The sequence below is a fragment of the Myxine glutinosa genome, chromosome 2, assembly GCF_964187855.1.
Source record: "Myxine glutinosa chromosome 2, kmMyxGlut1.1, whole genome shotgun sequence".
NCBI lineage: Eukaryota > Metazoa > Chordata > Myxini > Myxiniformes > Myxinidae > Myxine > Myxine glutinosa.
This window is the reverse complement of record NC_136262.1, coordinates 216,200,720-216,225,704: the sequence shown is the minus strand read 5'-3', so window position 1 is coordinate 216,225,704 and position 24,985 is coordinate 216,200,720. Positions and strand designations below refer to the sequence as shown.

Here is a 24,985-nt window from a genome sequence, read left to right as displayed (position 1 = left end):
GCGAACGGCTAAATCGCCATAGCTCGGTAACTACTTCTCCGATTAATATGAAACCTTGAAAAGGCACATCCTCAGGTCCCCAGCAATATACCTGGCAAGTTTCAAGTATATCGGACCCGTGGTTGTCGAGAAACAGCGGTCACAGACAAACACACACACACACACACACACACACACACACACACACACACACACACACACACACACACACAGACACACACACACACACAGAGATTACTGGAATTATAGATAGATTAGGTCTATGTTGACCTTTTGACCTCAAAAAAAATTTGTGGTTGAATTCAGTGACTTGATATGCAAATCCTTTTGAAATTTCATGTCAATCGGATGAAAATTGAGGATTTTAGAAACTTGGCCCATGTGGCCTATGTTGACCTCAAAAATAATTGGTAATTGAATTCAATGACCAAATGTGCAAATTCTTGGTTTTGCAGTTCGGTTTTGAGGATCGGATCTCGTCGACTAAATAACTGTCAAAATGTGGAGTGAAATCTGAAAATTTTAACAGATTAGCAATTCTTATAAAAATAAAAATAAAATTTTTATTTTCCTTATAACTAAATGTATATCATTTACTAAGCTTAAACAGAGCTGTATTTCCTCCTTCCTAATTTTGCCAAAGCATTAAACTTAACTTTTTCTACTGTTCCAGCAATTATATTGATAGTAAGGGCATTTAATGAGATATTTCACAAATCTGTTAACTAAATTGTTACCAAAACATTTCTTCACCAATATGTTTGTAAAGGTGTGTAATAACATGTGTTAAAATGTTGAAGTTCAACTCCCGTGGGAAACCCAGAAAAAAAGCTGTTGAATTCGGGTACCGAAAAATTATTTTCGAGAATTTTAATTTTTTTAATCGGCCCTTAAGTAACTTATGAGGGGTCAAATAAGGGTTTTTCATGATTCTGAGTTGATTGTTACCATTTATATTTTCACTTTTACATTTACACACAAAGTAGCTTTTATTTCACATACATATATAATACTCAAGAGTTATTTCTCATTCACAATGTCAGAAGTTTCAACAGTCATTGTCTATGTCTTCTTCAGACTCAACAACATCATGACTGCAGTTTCTGCATGTAATGCCATAACAGACTCCACAGGCCGAGATGCACGTGACCCCATTCTTCTTGCAGCTGCATCGCCGGTTGCTGCAATCTCCATGACAATTACAGCTCGTGAGTGTGGGAACTCAGGATCGTTGGCTTTGATCACCCACCCCGCTGCCCAGAGTGTGTCACCTGGAGTGAGGAGTGGCTGATCATGAGCCAGGGAGGAGGAAAGCTCAGCGAGGGGGAGAAACATGATCGCGTTCGTTCCTATCTGTTTCCTGTTCGTAAATGGAATAATCTTTACTTCAGTTCCTCTCAGGATCTTAGCTTTGTCGAGTGCCTTCAACTTCACCCGGGGGAAAGCTGCTGTTGTCTGTGGATCTGGCAAAGGTGGTGCCGGAGAGGTGACTTCGATCCAACCCATTGAGTGAAAGGGAGTGTTTCCGTGAATAGAGACAATGTTTAAATCTATATTGTCTCCAACAAACTGAGTGACTGCATTGTTTGTTTCCCCAACCTCCATAAAGACCACCTGATCATTACTTGACAATTCACTTTCACTGGCTGGCACTTTGGCTGTCATCACTGATTGATCCTCAAGCGCAGCATCAACCGCAACCTCATCATTGATCTGTTCATCGGTTTCCTCCACAATGGTGTCAAGAGTGCCAGAAGTATCTGGAACATCATCTCCACTCCTACTATTAAGGAAGCAGTATTTGTAGTTTTGTGTCTCCGTGTAAGACTCAGTGTATCCCAGCCGGTGGAACTTGTTGAGCATCCATTTTGACCCAAATCTATGATCAAGTTGTATGGCAAGCCCCATTTGGTGTGGCAATACTCCAGACCGAGGTCGACAGGCCTTAATAAAATTCTGCCCCCAAACGGCAACTCTTTCGTCTGTCTTGACAATCGGTCTCAAGAACATCTGAAGGCTTGCAGGAACAAGTGTCAGCTGACTATCGATGTCAGTCATACTGTGTGTGGTGGGGTATGACTTTGGACCTAAATCAATCAAGGCAATATCATTGGATATGAACTTGAGTGCCGTCTTTATGATCTGAGTCTTCTCATCTCCATGGTCAAGATTAGCATGATGCCCTCGCAGAATATTGTCGGTGCCATCTTTGAGACAGAGTACATCTGCCCTTCTTTCCTGTGTTGTGAAATACAAGGTGTCTTCGTATTTCTCTAGAAGTTTTATCTTTAGCCAATGCTTTGAATAAGAAAGGCTCTTCTCTGGTGACTGATCAAACTCCTGCAGCTTTTCATGGACTTGGTCCATGTTCATTACCCCATGCTCTAATTCTGAGTCTAACCATTCGCAGAATTCAATAAAAACTGCCTCTCGCTCCTCATCAATACTCCTCTGTCCTCTCTTCCTTTTTCCTTCCTCATCAGTCTTGGACAAACTGTCACCTCTCGCAAACATAAGTTTGCATCGCAAATGGTACAGTGTTTCTTCTGCTACCAAGTCGTTGATCCCTTCCAGGCGTCCAGTGACTTCAGTGCCCCAGTCATCCCCGCGACGCCGTGCTGTCTTCAGCAAGCTTGCCTTCAGTGTATCTGCAGTCAAATTATCTGGCACTCTGTATTTCTTTCTAGCTTGTGCTGGATTATTTTTGTAGAGCTGGGCTGGTTGGTTGCAAAGAATGCATACATCCTTATACAGGAGGTCAACTGACTGTGATCTTCTAGAACTGCAGCCAGTTGATGAACTGAACTCACAAGTAGTGCGTCTTCTCTTCAACTTTGATGACTCTTTCTCTGCCTTTGATGCTTGAGCTGACTTCTTGGTGGTTGCAACAAAGTTGTTGTACAGATCATTTTTACACTTCTGGTGGTACCTCAGTTTTCCTTCCTTTTGAGCCTCCTTCATACGTTCCACAACAGTAACATTTTCGACAGTTTCTGCTTGTTTCAATAAAATTGAGTATCCCTTTGGAGTTGCCTGTATGAGCCTTTCAGCTGGTGTATCCGAGCGTGCACAGATGAAGCAATTGAGCACAGGTGGAGTAACGTCTTCATCCATATTGCTAGACTCCATGTCCTGCAAAGTAGAAAATGAGATATATTTAGAAATTATTTTTCCACAAAGGAGTGCCTGTGGTGAAATATAAATGTTAACAATCAACTCAGAATCATGAAAAACCCTTATTTGACCCCTCATAAGTTACTTAAGGGCCGATTAAAAAAAAAAAAAAATTCTCGAAAATAATTTTTCGGTACCCGAATTCAACAGCTTTTTTTCTGGGTTTCCCACGGGAGTTGACCTTCAACATTTTAACACATGTTATTACACACCTTTACAAACATATTGGTGAAGAAATTTTTTGGTAACAATTTAGTTAACAGATTTTCATATGTTTCCCTTACTATGAGTGAAGAAAAGATTAAGGAATGTGCTCAAAGTGTAACTTCATTGAGTGCAATGAAAAATATTATCTAGTGGGATCGACGTGAAGGCTGCCGCAACTGCACTTGGGTACTCCGTGAGTGAAAGCTCGGAAATACGCCATCTGAAGATGATTATCATAATTATGAACAGGATGATTTTGCGGCTTTGACCAATCTCGTTTTTTTGCTTTTGCCATGGTTTGGAGACTGAAAAGTGATCCCTGCCGAGACAGTCAGATGAACAGACCAGGTATGCTCTTACATGTAGCCTAAGCGACTTTTTGGAGAAGATACTCAAACTTTAGTTCCGCGTATAGCGGATGGGTCGAACATTTTTTTCCCATGCCCTTTTCCATGTTTGGCTGTTCTACATAGTATTGTCGCATTCCTAGGGATTAAAATCCTCCAAGGCAATGGATAGCCGAACGAGCTTACACTCTGAGGCGTTCAATCCAAATATGACGGTGTTAATACGCGTTGGGGGGAAGGGGGCAGCGAAGCTCTTACCTTCACGGACCCCACTGGACATCTTCAACCCTGCGGTAATCAATCCAAACCGACATGGAATTAAAAATGCAAAAATACCGGCTTTACTGAAAGAAATGCCGGTAACAAAAGAATGCACGGTAAAGCATAAAATCCTAAATGGAGCGCTCCCTTACGGACCCATATACACACAAGGGGAAAAATAAATGTGAAAATAAAGCGTGTTTGTTTAGGTACTTAGCTCTGAGCGTCTCTTGAACCCCGTCGGGAATCGTCACAGCCCCCACGTCCTTGCGCGGGAACAGCACACTGGTTGGCGCGAAGTCCATGCACGGGAACAGCACACTGGTTGGCGCGAAGTCCATGCACGGGAACAGCACACTGGTTGGCGCGAAGTCTGTGCACGGGAACAGCACACTGGTTGGCGTGAAGTCCGTGCGCGGGAACAGGCTTCAACGTGCATCCCGTCCACCCAGCCATGCTTGTCTTCGTCGTCCACTTCACCAGCACCGACGTCTCCCCTGTTCACTCGGCACGGCCCTCAGCCATCATGAAGCTATGGCGAAGCGCACCAGAGTCCACGAGCCGCAACCGCCCCTCCACACAATCGTCGAAACCTCCAATGTCCCTGGCGCAAGAGCGCTATAAAATGTGACTGGTCGTGAAGACTGCCCCAACGCAAGAGAAAGTAAATATCGACCGTTCGCTATGGAGGCCAGCCCGGATAGAGAGACAAAATGTTGGGACACGACCGTTCGCCACCAAAGCCAGGACCCAAAGAGAAAAGGCAGAAAATGTCGGAACACAGTCTTTTGTTCTCAAGGCTCTTACGTCACCCGACGATGTCCGCGCGCGGTCCAATCAACGGCCGCCACCACACCACTCTATTGCCGTCCTGACAAATCATTCTTCGGGGCGTGGCCTCATCGCCACTTGCCGGCCTTTGTGATCACCAGGTCGGTGGTATCAGCGGTAGTTTCCAATGTCCTGTGCCGGTTACTTTTATTTATTGTTAAAATGCATGCCGATTGTCTGGCTATGTGTGTGTGCTGCATTGTCATAAAGAACACAGGGGAAATAACAGAGGCAATTACATACAGGGGATTTACCATTAATCCCTAACTAATTAACATAACTCCACCCCTCTCATGGGGACAAAGATACACTCTTACACGACATCTGGTCTAAACGGATTCCTGACATATGGTACGTGGGGGTTCTTCTTCTTCATCGCGACATACGGAGCATGGTAATCTATATACTTCTACCTGGCCCTATGGTATTCCATTGCCTACCGCCCACAAACGTAACAGTATTTTGTTATTTTTTTCCCCTTTTTGTAAAGATTCCTGATATAACCTCAATAAAATATATGAAGCCTCACATATTGCTATCTCAAAGAAATTATGTTGTAGAATTGATTGTGATATCACTCTGCAGTCTTATATTTATCAGATCATTAATTGGCTGAAGATCAGAAAGTGTTTGCATAGACAACTTCAGAGACACTTGAAAGTGATCATCATCAACCACAATTAAATCAAATATTTTACTGAAATGTCTCTCCAAGAATTCCCATTCCTACAATTTTCCCAGTGGAGATGACGTTGAAAGGATGGATGAGTTGTTTTACTGCACTTGTTCATTGTGCTGTACAATTGAGATCTCTCTCCGAATTATACATGTGTCCAATTGCTGTGCTGAAAGTAGTAACCTCAAGTTCTTCACAACTAAAGTTCATCATTCACCAATGCTCATCTCTTAATACACAAAATCCTTGAAGTTATCAATAACTGATTAAAAAAAAAACTAGTTGCAACTTCGAAAGGATATCTTCAGATAAGAAAACAAAGAACTCTCTTGTCTTGCACATAACGATTTTTACCACCTAAGGTGGATGGAGGTTATGTTTTCACCCCTGTCTGTTTGTCAATTTGTCTGTGAACAAGATATCTCATAAAGGTGTGGACGGATTCGGACGAAATTTGGCGGAAAGGTAGTGTATATGACAAGGACGAAATGATTAGATTTTGGTGAAGATCCGGATTCGGATCCGGCTACTAGAATTTTTTAAGTGATTCTTCACCATTGGGAGAGAGGGCCAAAAACGATATATAGCAGGATATCTCAAAAAGTTGTGGACGGATTCGGACGAAACTTGGTGGCGAAGTTGCGTATGTCACAAGGAAGAATTGATTCAATTTTGGTGAAGATTCAAATCCGGATCCGGATCAGGGATTTTTAAAGTGCTTCTTGACCATTGGAGATCGGGCTAAAACCGATGCATAGCAGGATATCGCAAAAAGTTGTGGACGGATTTGGACGAAACTTGGTGGACCGGTTGTGTGTGTGACAAGGATGAATCGATTCGATTTTGGTGAAGATCTGAATGTGGATTCGGATATGAGAATTTTTTAAAATTTTAAAGTCATTCTTCACCATTGAGAGATCGGGTGAAAAGCGATATATAACATGATATTTTAAAAAGTTATGGACGAGTTATGAATAAACCTGGGGGACGAGTTGATTTTGTGACAAGAACAAGCCGATTAGATTTTGGTTCAGGTCCCAATCCAGATCCGGCCTATCAGTGGGATACAAAACATACACTGCTCAGCCCGGTGGACTCAGCTCAGCACTCTCCCAAGTGCCATTCAAGTTTATTATTATTATTATTATTATTATTATTTTTATCCACAAGGCCGTTTGTACATCCTGCCCAATCTTGAGCGTTCATGTCTCACACATGAGCCTCAAATTTCCATAGAGAACATATAGTTTGTTTATTTTGGAAGTTAGTTTGTAGTCTGCCGTGATCATAGTATAATCCAATGAATGTACAATATTAATTGTATAATCATTGCTGTGCAACAGACAGGGTCTGAAGGAATAGCAATTTAAACTAGAATGGCACTCGGTAGACCAAGAGCATACCTCTGCATACCGAGAGCATACCTCTGCGTACCAAGAGCATACCTCTGCGTACCAAGAGCATACCTCTGCGTACCAAGAGCATACCTCTGCGTACCGAGAGCATACCTCTCCGTACCGAGAGCATACCTCTGCATACCGAGAGCATACCTCTGCATACCTCTGCATACCGAGAGCATACATACCTCTGTGTACAGAGAGCATACCTCTGCGTACCGAGAACATACCTCTGCATACCGAGAGCATACCTCTGCATACCGAGAGCATACCTCTGCATACCGAGAGCATACCTCTGCGTACCGAGAGCATACCTCTGCATACCGAGAGCATACCTCTGCATACCAAGAGCATACCTCTGCGTACCGAGAGCATACCTCTGCGTACCGAGAGCATACCTCTGCGTACCGAGAGCATACCTCTGCCACACTGAACAGTTTACGCTTTGTATTCATCCCACTGATATGCTGGACCAGTATCCGGACTTGAACTAGAATCCTGAACCAAAATCGAATCTGCTTGTTCTTGTCACCTGCCCAACTCATTCACCAAGTTTTGTCATAACCCGTTCACAACCTTTTGAGATATTGTTCTATTTATCGATTTTGGCCCTATCTCGCAAGGGTGAAGAATCACTTTTAAAATTATCGTATCTGGATCCGGATCTATTCTATTCAATCTATTCAATTTAGTTCTGCGTATCAATTCGCCCTTTTCTATTCAATTCTATTCAATTCGTCCTTTTCACACACTCAAACTTGTCCACCAAGTTTCATCCGAATCAATGCATAACTTTTTGACATATCCTGCGCACAGACAAACAGACAGACGGACAGGGGGTGAAAACATAACCTCCATCCACCTTCATTGGCAGAGGTAACAATAGCGAAGTTAACGGCGCTCCATCGCAAATCCCACACTTCCCACCAATTTCAAAATTGAAAGATGGCAAAACGTTCCATCAGGAATGACCTGATTGTATAGCTGTCGTGATGTGCTTTCATTTGCTTTGTAGAGCTAATAAGATGACTGCTGTATTTACGTAGGTGAACACCAGGTCGATTACAATAAAGCCTCATATTCCTGAGAGAGGTCTTGGAGTCTGATTTCACTACACCTCTGTATTTTTTGGCAAATTCTAATCTAGCCCTTCTGTTGTCGGTGCTGATGAGAGGTTTGCATCTTGCAGTGTAGCCATTGTAATTCTGCTGTCTAAGTGTCCTTCAAATGGTAGATTGTGATACATTCACCCCTGCACTCTGGAGGTTGTTGGTGATGTCACTGACAGTTTTTTAAAGGTTTTTTTTCACAGCTCTGAGGATTTTTCTGTCATCAATTGCTAAGTATACAAGTGCTTTCTTTATTTTTCAAATCGAATCTTTCAAATTTTCAATTTGAGCAAATTTTCAAAATGATCAAAAATGATCAAATTTTGAGTTAAAAGGTTTTTCTCCCTGGACCAGGAACCGGGGGTCAAATCCCAAAAAAATCCTCACATATTTCATGCGTCCCCCAATGTTGATTGCATATACAAAGTTTAATTTAAAAATATTTAGCAATGTGCCTGTAATTGCATTTTTTGGTATTCGACTGTTTTTGTCTCCACCCCATGGGACGTCACCAAATATGATACTGCTCTCACACCTTCTTGCCATGTGGTGATCAGAACTACCAAGTTTGGTGAATTTCTTTACGAGTTTCGTGAGCAGATAGCTTGGACATACAGATGGACCAGATTACAATATCCTCCATCCCACCCCCATTTAAAAAACAAGGTGTGGGGATAAAGATGAAGGCTCACAAAAGTTTCTACAAAGTTTCTACATCCTCAGTTTTATAAAGCTGATATTAAAGTCCCTCAATAACGAAACATAATGTGCAATGTGAATCCTATTAAATGACAAAACATCAAGCTTCCACTGCTAACTCTGTCAATGAAATTGTTGACATGAACAGTGTCATTAATGCCACATCATTTTTTGCCACAGGTAATCAGATGACTCCAAAGCTATGTCGTCATGCAACTTTGAACCCATTTCCTTTGGCTTGGAACGACTTGGGAGAATCAGATAATGCATTCTCTGCCTACTGTACGTTCGTTTGATGCACTCGTATACTAACACAGCACCTTGCATTACTTTTTTGTATACTTGGTAGAGGCTCGTATAAGAGCGAACACATAGAACATCATACTAAAATATGCAATTTGGTGTCTGTCTGCCTGACAATTTTTGACCGCGATACATTCGGTCGTTACTTATCCAATCTCAACCAAATTTGACAGGACAAAGGGTCACACAGTGATGGTTGTAGTGAATTAATTTGCCCCCTTCCCCAAGGGGGTTTTCTCCACCAAGGGCATTTCCCCCCCCAATGGCGGTGTGTGTTGAGGTGTATATCCATGTTAAGATAGCTTTATCGTGGCGTTTTTCCAAGGCTGCTTCTTATAACAAAAGCATAATATTAATGTTATTACAAAACAATATCAATAATAATAATATCCTACCTCCCCAAGGAGTGTTTCCTCCTTGAACAAACAGTGTTAACGTGTATAAATAGCTTATCGTGTCATTTTGGTGGGAGAAACGGGCCAACGGCCTCAATTTCTCCTCCCACCCTCCCCCGACACCCTTACGGAAGTACATTTAACCCTCCGTAATTTGTAATGGTGAGGCACGGTCTGATCTTTCAATGACCTGATGAAACATAAGTAACAGTAATAATAATTGGCAATAATCCCTGCCCCTCCCATAGTGGGATGGTGCACTAGTATAATAAGAGGAACGGGAGACAAGGGGGGGGGGGGGGGGGGGAGAGAGAGGAAAGTACAAAAACAGTAGGACCCAGTGACATCTGTGGAAGGGAGAGGGCTGAGGCGGGGTACATGGGATAAACAAGATGGGCACTGCAGGGGCTTTCAGGAAAGAAAATGGAATTTGAAAGAGGTGGATTTGGGGTGGATTAACAGGGGTAGAAAAGATCAAGGTTTTGTATGGGGGATGATATGAGATGGTGGTGAACAGCTGTTTTGGAGGCTTGGAGGGAGGAGTGGGATTGAAGAGAGCGAGGGAGTTTGTTCCAGAGGCGGGAGAAAAGAGGAATGAAGGAGTGAAGGTGAGCAGAGAGCCTTGATTTTGGCAGTTTAACCATAAGAGGGTTGCAGGCAGATCTTGTGCGTCCTGAAGGAATATTTGGGGGACAGAGCACAGACAGAACAGGGGGAGCAAGGCCGGAGAGGAGTCGATAGAAGACAGAAAAACTGCCGACCTGCCTGTAGTGAGTGAGTGAAAGGCCCTCGCAATCAGCGTCATCGTGGGAGATAAAAATTATTCTAAAAGCCTTGGTTTGAATCCGAGCTAGGTGTATGGCAGAAGCACCAGCCCAGAGGGGAGAGCAGTACTCCATCAAGCTGCGGATTAAAGCTTTGTATGTGGTGAGGAGCTCAGTATTGCCAAGGAAGGACTTCGCACGACGGAGGATGCCTAGATGGCGACTGGCTGTGGTTTTCCCAAGAAAGATCATGGCAGATAGTGAGACCCAAAAGCTTGAGTGACAGAACTTCTTGGAGAGGATTGTTCAGAAAGGAGATGGGAGGGTTGTCCAGTCGGTCTTTTCAGAGAGTGTGAGATTTGTGTGGAGTGTGAGATTGTGAGTGTGAGATTTGTCAGGATTGAAAGACATGTCCACTTGTTTGACCAGTCTGTGATTTTGTCCAGGTCTGCAGAGAGTGAGGAGGCTGCAGACTGCGGATCTGAGGGATGAGGAATGGAGCGGCAGAGAGTGGAGTCAACAGAAAAGAGATAGAGAGGATTTTCCAGAGAGTCGGAGAGATCATTGATGAAGATTGGGAATAGCACCTGAACACTTCCTTAGGGGCACTCAAGTCTTGAAAGTTAAGGAAATCTTCAATTTTTTCCTTTGGGATGCTTCATGCAAATGGGCCAAAGACATCAGTGGACATTGGTGTACATTTACATAAACTCCAAGGATATAATTAGACAAAGAAAATGCAGGGAACTCATGGTCACAATTCCATGAGTGAGAAAATGCAGGGGATTGTGACCCTGGGTTTCTGCCATCACGAGCCAGGGGTTCAAGATGGGAACGCTAACAAGGAAACCTATTGAACAAGGTTACTGCCTGCATGCACAAGTTAAAGGTAACTGAAGTTATTGCAGAATTTGTGGAATGAATCGAACTGAACCCTCCTTGGAAGATCAGGAATGAAGAAGCTTCATGCCTCTATGTGCCAAAGCATGTTCACGCACGATGATGACACTCACATTCTTTGAATTCCAATAACAATAACAACTAGAACGGGCACTCGGTAGAGCGCATACCTTCGCCGCAGCTACTGTTCTGTACTTGGCATGGGAGTGTAGGGAACAGAACAACAAAAATACGATTTTGACCTTTTCGTGACCTTGACCTTGACCTTTGACCCGATTGCTCCCATCTAATCAAATGTGTCCCGTATAATAACCAATCATCCCACCAAATTTCATGCAATTCGGTTGAATACTTTTTGAGTTATGCGAATAACATACACACACACACACACACAGACATACAAATAAATACACAGCGATCAAAACATAACCTTCCGCTTTTGCGAAGGTAACAACAAAAGCAACATTAAACAACTTATTATTGCAATGACTCTCAGGATATCCTTTTTTTATCAGGTGTGCGACTGGCTTGGGCTGTGCTCCTTTCCTTGTCTGCTGTTTCTGCACTCCTCGCCTCCCTCATCTTACTCACGGCGGCCACATTTATGCACGGGCGACTGTTTCTCATCACTGGAATTCTCTACCTGCTCACAGGTTTTTATTGCATGTGTCACATTCTTAAAATTGTGCTCAAAACATTTATATAGCTCAAAACAAGGCATTGGACATTTGTTCCATAAACACACACTCACGTGCATGCACACACATTTAATTAATTAATTGTACAGTATCGGTTGTTCCTAAGCTTTAATATAATTTAAAGGATTGCTGTAAATGATGTTAATTTCACAACATCCCATATTCAACTTTATTTAAATTGTAAACCTCAAACATAGTTTCTCTACCTAAAGCAAGAACCTTAACCTGTAATCAATTGAATAGTTTCCCGACTGCATGGATCATCAGCTGGGCACCGTTCCTCCTCGAGGTTTCAATCCTTTCAGCCCAGGACCTCTCCAAACGGCGGATCCACAACCTTGATCATGGATCCACATCAATAGATGGTGCATCAGTAGATCCACAACCTCGATCATGGATCCACATCAATAGATGGTGCATCAGTAGATCCACAACCTCGATCATGGATCCAAATCAATAGATGGTGCATCAGTAGATCCACAACCTTGATCATGGATCCACATCAATAGATGGTGCATCAGTAGATCTACAACCTCGATCATGGATCCACATCAATAGATGGTGCATGAGTAGATCCACAACCTCGATCATGGATCCACATCAATAGATGGTACATCAGTAGATCCACAACCTCAGTTGTGTCCAGGCAGTCAGTCAACCCATCAATGCAACATCACTAATCAAACTTTACTCGCTAGAGGATTTAATGCATTATCACATAGTTATAACTCTCATCACACAATTCCATAATAAGATAATACATTAAATCATGCACATCTTACCATAAATATAACATGTACACCTACCAGCACAACCACCCCACTTACAGCTAAATAAAACTATTATTCAAACAGTATTTATTCAAAAACACACACACACACACACACACACACACACACACACACACACACACACACACACACACACACACACACACACACACCTAGCCAGGTTGTTAGTAATTACAACAACATGGTAAAAAACAAAAACTTCACTCCTATTAACTAGAACTAGGTACTCAGTGGAGCACATACCTCCGCCAGGCTAAACAGTTTACATTTTGCATCCCACTGATGCGCTGGATCTGCATCCGGACTTGAACCAAAATCGAATCAGCGTGTTCTTGTCACTGAACAAACTCATCCACCAAGTTTCTTCCGAATACGTCCACAACTTTTTGAGATATCGTGCTATATATCGTTTTTGGCCCAATCTCTCAATGGTGAAAACTCAATTTAAAATGATAGTTTCCGGATCCATACCTAAACCAAAATATAATCAATTCGTCCTTGTGGATCCATAAGAGTGCACCCAAATTTCGTCCAAATCCGTCCATAACTTTTTGAGACATCCTGTTCACAAACAGACAGACAGACAGGGGTGAAAACTCAACCTCCGTCTACCTTTGGTGGCTTCGGTAAGAATAAATGACGAGAGAGTCAATTACATATTAGAAAAGCAGTTGATATGCCTGGTTTTTATACAACATTGTGGATTGAGGTTAGGGATAAAGGTGTATCCAGAATGTTTAAAATAAGTGGGGGAAGCAGTTTATGTGTCCTAAACCTTTCAATAAATATACACCCAATACCACAAGTGTGTAGTGATAAATATAATTGTCGAGACATTTTGGCCAAAAACTGAAATGATTACACTTTTGTCATAAAGATTATGAAACAAAGGTATCGTATGCCTGGTGTTGGCTTTACGGTTAAGGTAGCTGGCTTGAGATCTTAGGGTCCTGAGTTTGAGGCCATGTCGTGCCGCTGAAATAACATGAGGTGGGTTGACTCAACCAAGCTATCATCCTTGTGAGGTCGGCAAAATGAGTACCAACTTGCTGGCAATAGGGGGCACTGCATCAGCGCCACAGCCACGCTTCCAGAAAATGATGCAGCCAAGCAGCCGTAGGCTGCATATGAACCACCACCAAATCACATGACCATTGGGAAAGCAAAGCCACGACCTCTAGGATGACCCAGGAAAACCCTGCTTTTTCGGCAGGTGCCATAAACCCAATCATATACTTCTGGCCATTAGATCACAGTGCAATGCTGGAATACAATGTATTAGTTACAACAATGAAATCCTTGATCAAAACCAAAATTAAATAGAAATTTTACAAATTAAAACAAAGCCTTAACCTTATCTATGCACTAGCAGGAGTATCTATGCACGAGCAGGAGTATCTATGCACGAGCAGGAGTATCTATGCACGAGCAGGAGTACCTATGCACTAGCAGGAGTACCTATGCACGAGCAGGAGTACCGATGCACGAGCAGGAAGGAGTACCTATGCACTAGCAGGAGTACCTATGCACTAGCAGGAGTATCTATGCATGAGCAGGAGTACCTATGCACTAGCAGGAGTACCTATGCACTAGCAGGAGTATCTATGCACGAGCAGGAGTACCTATGCACTAGCAGGGGTATCTATGCACTAGCAGGAGTACCTTTACACTAGCAGGAGTATCTATGCACTAGCAGGAGTATCTATGCACTAGCAGGAGTACCTTTGCACTAGCAGGAGTATCTATGCACTAGCAGGAGTACCTATGCACTAGCAGGAGTATCTATGCACGAGCAGGAGTACCTATGCACTAGCAGGAGTATCTATGCACGAGCAGGAGTACCTATGCACTAGCAGGAGTACCGATGCACTCGCAGGAGTATCTATGCACGAGCAGGAGTACCTATGCACTAGCAGGAGTATCTATGCACTAGCAGGAGTATCTATGCACTAGCAGGAGTACCTATGCACTAGCAGGAATATCTATGCACTAGCAGGAGTACCTATGCACTAGCAGGAGTATCTATGCACGAGCAGGAGTACCTATGCACTAGCAGGAGTACCTATGCACTAGCAGGAGTATCTCTGCACTAGCAGGAGTATCTATGCACGAGCAGGAGTATCTATGCACGAGCAGGAGTACCTATGCACTAGCAGGAGTACCTATGCACAAGCAGGAGTATCTCTGCACTAGCAGGAGTATCTCTGCACTAGCAGGAGTATCTATGCACGAGCAGGAGTATCTATGCACGAGCAGGAGTATCTTATGCACTAGGAGGAGTATCTATGCACGAGCAGGAGTATCTTATGCACTAGGAGGAGTATCTATGCACGAGCAGGAGTATCTATGCACTAGCAGGAGTATCTATGCACTAGCAGGAGTACCTATGCACTAGCAGGAGTACCTATGCACTAGCAGGAGTACCTATGCACTAGGGGGTGGGGGGTTAGGGGAGAGGGTCGGCAAAGATATACTACATATACATCTTTTAGGGGGAGGGAGGAAAGAGAAAGAGCAAAAATTTACCTGTGCAAAGAGTGCTTTAATCTCAGTATTGCCCAGGTAAAAAAGGATATTGTAAAACCATCACCAGGTGGCGCTATACGGTACACATTTAAACAGAGAATTTACGCCCCCCCCCAGCCCCCCAGCCCCACAGACTCCCACATGAGGCCACGGCCACAGCCTATGTTACCCCCCAAATAAAGTTGTATTTGTATTTGTACCCCGAGTAAAGTATATAAGTGTTTACAGCTGGAGTACCCGGCGTTGCTCAAGCGAAAAAGAAACATTAACATATTTGAAATGAGGGCAAATATAATGGAAAAGCAATTACATCCAAATTAGAATCCATCACAAATATCAAATCATCATCTCACCTTTTTGTTGAATATCTGCTGATGAATGTGCCGTTCATCACGTTTCTGAGTTAAGTACGGTGACGTTCAGGAAGAAGAAGAAGATGCCTTACTCCCAACTTTGTACACTTCCGGAATTGATTTATTTGTGTTCAAATGTCTGGTGATTGTTTTGTATTTATTTATGCGAATGTCTACTTGTATATAACTGTCATTAATCAAAAAAGCTTAGGCACTATCGAGCGATTTAAAAAATATATACCAAAAACGAACTTTATTTTTTCAAATTCCTTTTTCAAAATAAAAATAAAAATCTTGCCTAAAACACTCCCAGGCACTCAATGATGAACCTCTGAAAGTTTGACGAAGATCCGTTCAGCCATCTCTGAGAAAAATGGCGACACAGACCAACAGCTCTCATCGAGGAGAAGATAATAACCTCTATAGGTCAAGTAATAAGCTTACAAAATAGCGACAGGATAATTAAAGTCCTTTGTGGTAGCATATGTAGTGAACTGCAAGGTGCCCTTCTCTGGAGAATCGAAGAATAACAAGTACCACAAAACAGCGTCTAGCCGGTAAGGCAGTTTGATTAGCTGCAGTGATCCTGGGCCCACACTACTGCAGGAGAAAGACTGTACACACGATGAAGGATGAAAGATGCAATGCAGTATCTCTTGCTTTGCAGACCACCATGGGACAACAGCGTGCTCAAATGGTAGCAATTTCAAAATCACTTGTGGCTGGAAGACTGTTGCTGGCTTGTGTCAAAGGGAATAGGACAAAAACATGGTGTCGCCCTGATTGAATAAGACTCAGAAGAGTCACAACATGTGACCAAAGCTCACCGTTGAAGGAAGTGCATTGCTTCACGAAACTGAGACCAGCTTGTTCTGTGCAAGTGTACTCAGCGAGTTGTTGCAATGCTTGTGGACTGTTCTCCCAATGTGCCGTATCGATATGGGCATCACACGCTGAGTGGTTTCCAAATACCCACATGTACAGTGCCTTCAGAAAGTATTCACACCCCTTTGACTTTTTCCACATTTTGTTGTGTTACAGCCTAAATTTAAAATTGATTGAATTGAGAATTTTTCTCACTGATCTACACATAATACCCCATAATGTCAAAGTGGATTTTTTTTGTTTGTAATTTTTCACAAAATAAAATGCCAATTGCTATTTCCTTCCAGACACACTCGGCGTGCTTCACGTGCAACCTCCAGTAGCTCCGACCTGATACGTCCAACAAAATCTTATACAAACTAGAACGGCACTCGGTAGAGCGCATACCTCCGTCAGGCTGAACAGTTCATGTTTCGTATCCCACCGATAAGCCAGATCTGGATTCGGACCTGAACCAACATCTAATCGGCTTCTTCTTGTCACATAACCAACTCATCCCCCAAGTTTAGTCATAACTTGTCCACAACGTTTTTAAAAATATCATGTTATATATCGCTTTTTGCCCGATCTCTTAATGGTGAAGATCCATTAAAATTTTTACTAGCCGAATCCGAACACGGATCTTCACCAAAATCTAATCATTTCGTCCTCGTCACATACGCTACATCTCTGGCAAATTTCGTCCGAATCTGTCCACAACTTTTTGAGATATCTTGTTCACAGACAGACAGACAGACAGACAAACAAACAGACAGACATGGGTGAAAACACAACTTCCATCCACCTTCGGTGGCGGAGGTAACAATGCCGTATCTCTCAATTCAACAGAATTTCCTCAGCTTAAGCACTTGCTTATATAAATGCTATTACAATATCAGCTGAACCAAAAAAACCATCAAATTTCCTATTAAAAAAACAAACAAGTAAATAAGCGGATAAATGCAATTACACCAATTTCTTAATTACATAAAGCAAACATCTATATAATAATAGCGTAAGGACTCGACTTTGTTATCCCTTTTACGCCGCACCCAGTGACCCGATGCCCACGGCACTAATGGATTTACGATCTACGAACCGCGCTCTTTGTTTATCACGTACAGCCATACTCGAAAAATCTGAATTAGCTGACGTTGGGGCCCAAAAGCATCCGATTAACTGCCGATACGATGCCATCTTACGATGCCATCGTATTGGCGTCTGCTGGGCGAAGGCGAAGCAAGCCGTCCGCTGATTGGACAGGCGAAGGGGAAAGCAAGTCGTCCACTGAGTGGACAATCCAGAGCATGCATTTGTGCCAGTGTCGGCGATCGTTGTTCATATATGCACTCTTCATTCTCATCTTTCTTCCTAATTCTTACTCGGACAAGCAAATCCCCTATGCCATCCATAATGGTACACTCTATTCATACACCACATCCTCCCTTCCGTGGATGTTCCACGGGTTTTGGCTAGTCTATATAATAATAGCGTAAGGACTCGACTTTGTTATCCCTTTTACGCCGCACCCAGTGACCCGATGCCCACGGCACTAATGGATTTACGATCTACGAACCGTGCTCTTTGTTTATCACCTACAGACATACTCGAAAAATCTGAATTAGCCGACGTTGGGGCCCAAAAGCATCCGATTAACTGCTGATACGACGCCATCTTACGACGCCATCGTACTGGCGTCTGCTGGGCGAAGGCGAAGCAAGCCGTCCACTGATTGGACAGGCGAAGGCGAAAGCAAGCCGTCCACTGAGTGGACAATCCAGAGCATGCATTTGTGCTGGTGTCTGCGATCGTTGTTCATATACGCACTCTTCATTCTCATCTTTCTTCCTAACTCTTACTCGGACAAGTAAATCCCCTATGCCATCCATAATGGTACACTCTATCCATACACCACATCCTCCCTTCCGTGGATGTTCCACGGGTTTCGGCTAGTTATAAGTAATGAATGAACTGGTGGTTGTTACAACAGTATAGCGATGTTCACTGTTTATAAACAAACCCAACATATCCGCGCATGAGCAGCAGCCTGGTTGGCAAAAGCGCGGCGTTTTCGTTTTGCACAATGGCGTCGCTTGACACACATGTGATCGTTTCGGAGTATTTTAATAGTCTTGACACTGTTGCAAAATCTCAGTATAAATCGAAGTTGAGTTATAGGAATGGTGAGGATATTCTTCCAGATCCATTTGCATTGAAAGGATGGCAAAACAATCCATCTTGCTGGCCAGATTTGAACTAAACTACGGCGATGTGTACACGTACTTGATCGACACACCGGGTATCTACACAAGGGAGTCACTGAAGGCATTCAGGTCACTAGAGGCATACAATTTTTTTTTAAGTGGTCATGTGAAGCCACTGTGGTATCATGCGATTGGGAATGATGTACCATTCTGCTTTATCAAAGGCAAAGTCATACCATCACAGCGTCTCAACAACAAACCTCATGAGGCCTGGGTGTGTGTGGGGAAGAAGGAAGAACTGCCACTGCCACTCTGCCACTAGAACTGCCACTTTAAAACTGCTGGCAGTGATGACCGGTTTACTCGCACCCACTTTTGATACAACCCCACTTTTGATACAACCCCACTTTTGATACAACCCCACTTTCATTGGACATGCTTTGACACAACCCCCTTGGATACAACCCCGATACACACACACACACACACACACACACAAACATACCCCCACCCCTAACACACACACACACACACGCACACACCAAACCCCCCCCCCCTCACATCCCTCCCCACCCACACCCACACCCACATCCACACATGTCAATCCATGCACTGACTGCAGAAAAAGCCATTTAAAAAAGAAAATTGACCTGAAATTGCAGAGACAGAAGAATTTATTTTATCTGAGAAGCCAAACGATTCTTCTTCTTCTTTAGTTTCTCACAACTTTGTGTGAAATGCGATCTAGTTAAAAAAAGTCAGAATTTGACCAAATCTGTTTCATTCATTTGTTAATAGACCTCACCTATTGACAAATCTTCAATTGGAATTTCATTTGAGGTTGAAATGACCGCGGGAGATCGTGTGATAGTGATCACGTCCTGGAAGGACAAAATAGTGCGTTTCTTCTTCTTTCAACAATAAAGACTTATAGCTTCGAGACCGTACATGGAGAGTGGCTCTGAAATTCTACAGAAACTTATTCCCGAGTTCTTTTCAAATCTATTTGTGGAATTAACAACACAGCAGCTCACAGGCATTGTCCTTGAAATGGTGTCACGTCAATGATCGTTAAACTTCACCACTTAGAGACGGCCAGCATGGTTGGTGTTTTGCCAACCAAAACAAAGAGCGCTGTCACATGATCGGGTACGTGACGTCACGGTAAACATCGCTATAATATGTAAACCCAAAGATGTTTCCAACCCCTCAAACCCAGACTTACCTACTATTTACCACTTTAACAAGTCGATTCACAATTGTTTTATTGTCGATAGTTAATATTAAAATACTTTTTTTTTTTTTGACACGAATATTCTAAAGTTGTTACAACGCCTAACTGGAAAGCATCCCCAAATGTGAAGCCCATCTGCATCTGCTTTGTAGTCAAACTGAACTTGATGAAAACAACAGCTAAAAATAATGTTTAATTAATTAATTATTTTCTCCATATTCTCTTAATAAAGGTTTGTTAAAAATTTGATGACAAAAGCTCAATTGGTAAAAATAAGTTATGGCCTGGACAGACAGAAGCGATTGCAAAACCCAGTCTCCTGCTGGGTGGGCACATACAACAAAATGCATTTGTTGTTAAAATTTAAAAACAAATTATACAGTGGCCTGCAGAAGTATTCACTGATTTAAGTTTGGTCCAAAACTTCAATTCCGTGACCATTTTCTGGCTAGTAAGGTTTGACGATTGATTTGACTTCTATTGACATTTTATAACAAAAATAGCCTCTATGTCCCTCCCAAAAATCCCGGCATTTTTCGCCAGAGGCCCGAATCCAAGATGGCCGCCGGCACTATCTTGAAAAATTAGGTTTTGAACCAGAACACCTAGAATCACGTACAAAGAGACTTTTTTGGGTAATTTGACCACGAGGATTCCGAATCTGACATTAGTTTGACGTTATGACATTATTTTGACCCAGAAATCCAAGATGGCCACCATCCAGTAGAGCGAAAATGCAACTTTTGTACTTAAACATGTTAAAGAAACTACCTCCATAAGGATATCTTGCAGTAAAGTAATTGATGATTGCATGACAAGTAAACTCATTACACTTCAAAATAAGCTATTTTTAATAGCTGTGACTTGAACAGTTTTCAAATGAAGTAATTAATCAATATGACCTTTAATTATATGATTTGTCCGAATCAGAGCATTCTGCTTCACTAGAATCTGAATCATCAGATTCCGATGAATCTCCCCGCCTTTGTACATCATCATCTCGCTCCTCATTCCCCTCCTGGCTCTCATCTTCCTCACTCTCTTCAGCTGGCCCTGGTGCAGGTAGATGTGTCGGGAGAGCAGGTTGCGTGTGGCGGACAGGGCGACAGCGACCACCCACCGGCTCCCAGCCATGTCCGAGTGGCGAGGGGTGGTGTTTCTTGGAGGGATGACGCACAAGATATGCCAAGTAGTTTGCTCGGAGGCAGTGTTGGCATAGGCTGTCTGCATCTGGAGGGAGACGGATAAATGATTTGTTTTTCAGTGTCTTCCACTTTGCTGCACGGGCCTCAGCCATGGTGCTACTCTTTTCGTCGCCATAGATGACATGTCATGTGAACTGGAAGAGCTCCTCTAGCACCTCCTCCTCAAGGTCAAGGCTATCTCCACACAGCGAGAGCTGCCGTCGAGCCACAGGGCTCTTCGCCACCCGGTCATACACCAACTTCTTACCCTTGCCATAGAAGCCTGAGTTGGCATCACAGCCTGTCATACAGTGCAGCTGCACAATACAGTCTGCCATCTCGTCATTAACCAGGCCATGACATAAGATAGTCTCCTTCTTCCTCTTGATACAGAGCTTTCCGGGCAGCTGCTGCGAGATGACTGCTGCCGCGACATAGGCATCGGTATCAGCGGTATCAATGACAACAGGGCCACTGTAGCCTGATTCATGCAGAACTGCGTAAGCAGAAAAGAGGACAGTATCAGCCTCAGACTGGTCAAAGCTGTAGTTCTCCATTGGTTGCTGGGTTGACAAATTGGTGCAGTGGGAGCCAACAGAGTAGACAATCTCTGCATCAACACTCTCTGCAAGGTCTGTCAGGTAGGTGCATATCAGCTTTTGCATCCGCCCCTTGTTGCTGACGCTACATAGAAGTGTTTTGAATGCTTGGGCAGAAGGGAAGGGGTCATTCAATTTCATGTAGGTGTTGGGTATATGTGCCTTACCCTGTACCCGCAGGTCTCGCTCGTCATCTTTAGTAGAGTATGGTGTGTCATATAGGTCATTCACACAGAAGATACGTTCAGCATCACCATGGCGGGCAAGGATGATGGAAGACACCTTGTGGACATAGTCTGACCACTTGTATGGGGTGCCATGTTGCGTCTGTCGATCCTCTGCTGATGGAGTTGCCATCCTCCAAATCATGCCCATGTCGATGAGAGCGGTGTTGGGTTCCTGCAGATCTACAGATTGCAGAGAGAGTTTCTGGATGAGCTTACTCTTCTGTGTCTTCCTGTATGTTCCGTTGGAGTTGAATAAAGCCACACACTCCTCAACAACACGATGTTCCAGCAACTCAGTGAGGTCCACAAGATGACTGACCTCAACCAGGTTGATCACTGCCTTGAGAGCATTCTGCTCCATTTCAGCAGCTCTCGTTCGCTCGTATACTCCCTGGAAAGACAGAAATAAGTATATGACATTACACACACAGACAAATAAAAAACAAGAAAATAGCAATTCACTAATCAGGACCTCAATTCCGTGGCCAGTATAGATTTAGCCAAAATAATGTGTTAATTCATGATCATATGTTCTCCCATTTAAAAGTTGCATTTTCGCTCTACTGGATGGTGGCCATCTTGGATTTCTGGGTCAAAATAATGTCATAACGTCAAACTAATGTCAGATTCGGAATCCTCGTGGTCAAATTACCCAAAAAAGTGTCTTTGTACGTGATTCTAGGTGTTCTGGTTCAAAACGTAATTTTTCAAGATAGTGCCGGCGGCCATCTTGGATTCGGGCCTCTGGCGAAAAATGCCGGGATTTTTGGGAGGGACATAGAGGCTATTTTTGTTATAAAATGTCAATATAAGTCAAATCAATCGTCAAACCTTACTAGCCAGAAAATGGTCACGGAATTGAAGTTTTGGACCTAACTAGATTGCAGGTCTTTCAAAGTCCGTGTTGGATTTACAGTGACATCGCAAAGCAGTTTCCTGCCTACCCGGCTGCTGAGTTTGGATGGGCGACCTGATCTGGGTAGAGCTTGGGTGGTACAATACGTCTTCCACTTATCAATAATGGATGTCACCGTATTCAAAGGGATAATGAGTAACTTTGAAACCTTCTTATAACCCTCTCCTGAATGGTGTTTCTCCACTATAGTCAGGTTCACTATGTTAACAAATATAATTTCGTTCAAAATTTTGGTAGATTAGCAAACTATACATTTTTGGAATATTCAGAGCATGAGGAATCCAAAAATTAATGTTTACATTTGCGTAGACACCTTTGCGAAAATGACACTCAGGACAGTGAAGATAGTCAGGTTCACTATGTTAACAAATATAATTTCTTTCAAAATTTTGGGATTAGCAAACCTGTACATTTTTGGAATCTTCAGAGCATGGAGAATCTGAAAATCAATGTTGGCATTTGCACAGACACCTGCATGGCCGCCATTTTGGATTTTGAAAATGGCCGCCATAAAATACATATTTTGCGCGATCTCGGCTTCTAGTCAACCGAGAGACTTAATGAAATATGCTAATCCTATGTTTTCTGGGTCAAGGAATCCAATAAAGGCCTCAAAATAGTGCTCAGGATTATAGAAAAGCAACAAACAAAGGTAATTGAAAACCATTGTCTTGAAGGAGCTGCGCTCCAACGCGAGTCGAAAGAATTGACGCGACCAAAGACGGAATTCGTCCGAGTTGCTTTAATGAAACAAAACAGCTCAGGTATTCTGACAAGCCCGTTTATCGGGCAGCAATATATACACACATTTATGCCGGGGCGTTTGCCCGGGAAAACCGAGACCGGGCATGCCCGGGTGTCAAGGGCGAGTCCTGGAAAGACGAGTCTGGACATGCCCGGGCGTCCTGGACGCGGCCTGGCAAGTCGAGGCTGGGCGTGCCCGAGCGCTCTGGGCGAGCCCTGGAAAGGCGAGAGCGGGCATGCCCGGACGCTCTGGGCGAGCCCTGGAAAGGCGAGTCTGGACATGCCCGGGCGTCCTGGACGCGGCCTGGCAAGTCGAGGCTGGGCGTGCCCGGGCGCTCTGGGCGAGCCCTGGAAAGGCGAGAGCGGGCATGCCCGGGAAAGACGAGACCGGGCGTGCCCGGGAGGTTCGGGCGTGCCCGGGAACAGCGAGTCCGGGCATGCCCAGGAGAGGCGCGTCTGGGCCCGTCCGGACGAGCCCGGCATGGCGATCGCGTCCTGGCAGGTGCAAGGCGATTGTGTACATTCAGCGGGAACCGCTACACACGCCCCTCCAGAATCGACCTGCACCGGCAGGGTCAATTTAAGGGGGGTCCGAATGACCCGGCCGAAGCGACCCCTGGAGGGTCGTGGGGGGGGGGGGTCCGATCTGGTGGTGGGTGGTCGAGCGGGGGGAACCGTGGACGGGGGGCGGCCTCGCCGCAGAGGAAGGGCCAACCGTGGTGGTCGGTCGACGTCCACGTGCGCCGGTTTGAGGCGGTCCACAGAGATCCGGTCCGACCGGCCGCCGACGTCGACGACGACGGACTTGTCGCCCCGTCGCAGGACCCGGAAGGGCCCGTCGTACGGCGGCCGGAGTGGCCCCCGGTGCGCGTCATGACGCACAAAGACGTACTCCGCTGTGCGAAGCGCCGGGGGGACGTAGGACTGGGGGCCACCGTGGCGGGACGTTGGCACGGGGGCAAATCGTCGGGCGGCCTCCTGGAGGTCCGAGCGCTGGTGTGCGGCGGACCAGGGACTGGTAGCGTCGGGCACGAACTCGCCCGGGACGCGGAGCGGCTGGCCGTAGACGAGCTCGGCAGCGGACGCCCGGAGGTCCTCCTTGGGGGCCGTGTGGAGGCCCAAAAGGACCCACGGCAGCCGGTCGGTCCAACCGTCGTCCTGAAGGCCGGCCATGAGTGCGGCCTTCATGGAGCGGTGAAACCGCTCGCACAACCCTTTGGCTTGGGGGTGGTAGGCCGTGGTGCGGTGCAGCGTGACCCCCAACGAGCGGGCGACCGCGCCCCAAAGTTCGGACGTGAACTGTGGGCCGCGGTCGGACGAGATGTCCGCCGGTGTGCCGAAGCGCACGACCCAGGTGGCGATGAACGCCTGCGCCACGTCGGCGGTGGTGGTGGAGGTGAGGAGCACGGCCTCCGGCCACCTGGTGGTCCTGTCCACCATGGTGAGCAGGTGGGTGAACCCCCGCGATGGGGGCAGGGGACCCACCAGGTCCACGTGGACGTGGTCGAAACGCCGTGCAGGCACAGTGAAAGGTGCAAGCGGGGCCTGGGTGTGGCGGTGGACCTTGGCCTGCTGGCAGGCC

The 24,985-nt window shown here is 44.6% G+C and overlaps 1 protein-coding gene across 1 annotated transcript in view; it reads left to right on the top strand.

Moving 5' to 3' along the window:
- The window catches only part of LOC137422476 (transmembrane protein 182-like), a 35,330-nt gene that overhangs the window by 3,704 nt on the left and 6,641 nt on the right, over positions 1–24,985 (top strand). Inside the window, exons 3-4 of the mRNA XM_068109225.2 lie at positions 8,882–8,983; positions 11,579–11,716. Coding sequence (XP_067965326.2) covers positions 8,882–8,983; positions 11,579–11,716 — 240 coding nt within the window. The remainder of the gene's footprint in view (positions 1–8,881; positions 8,984–11,578; positions 11,717–24,985) is intronic.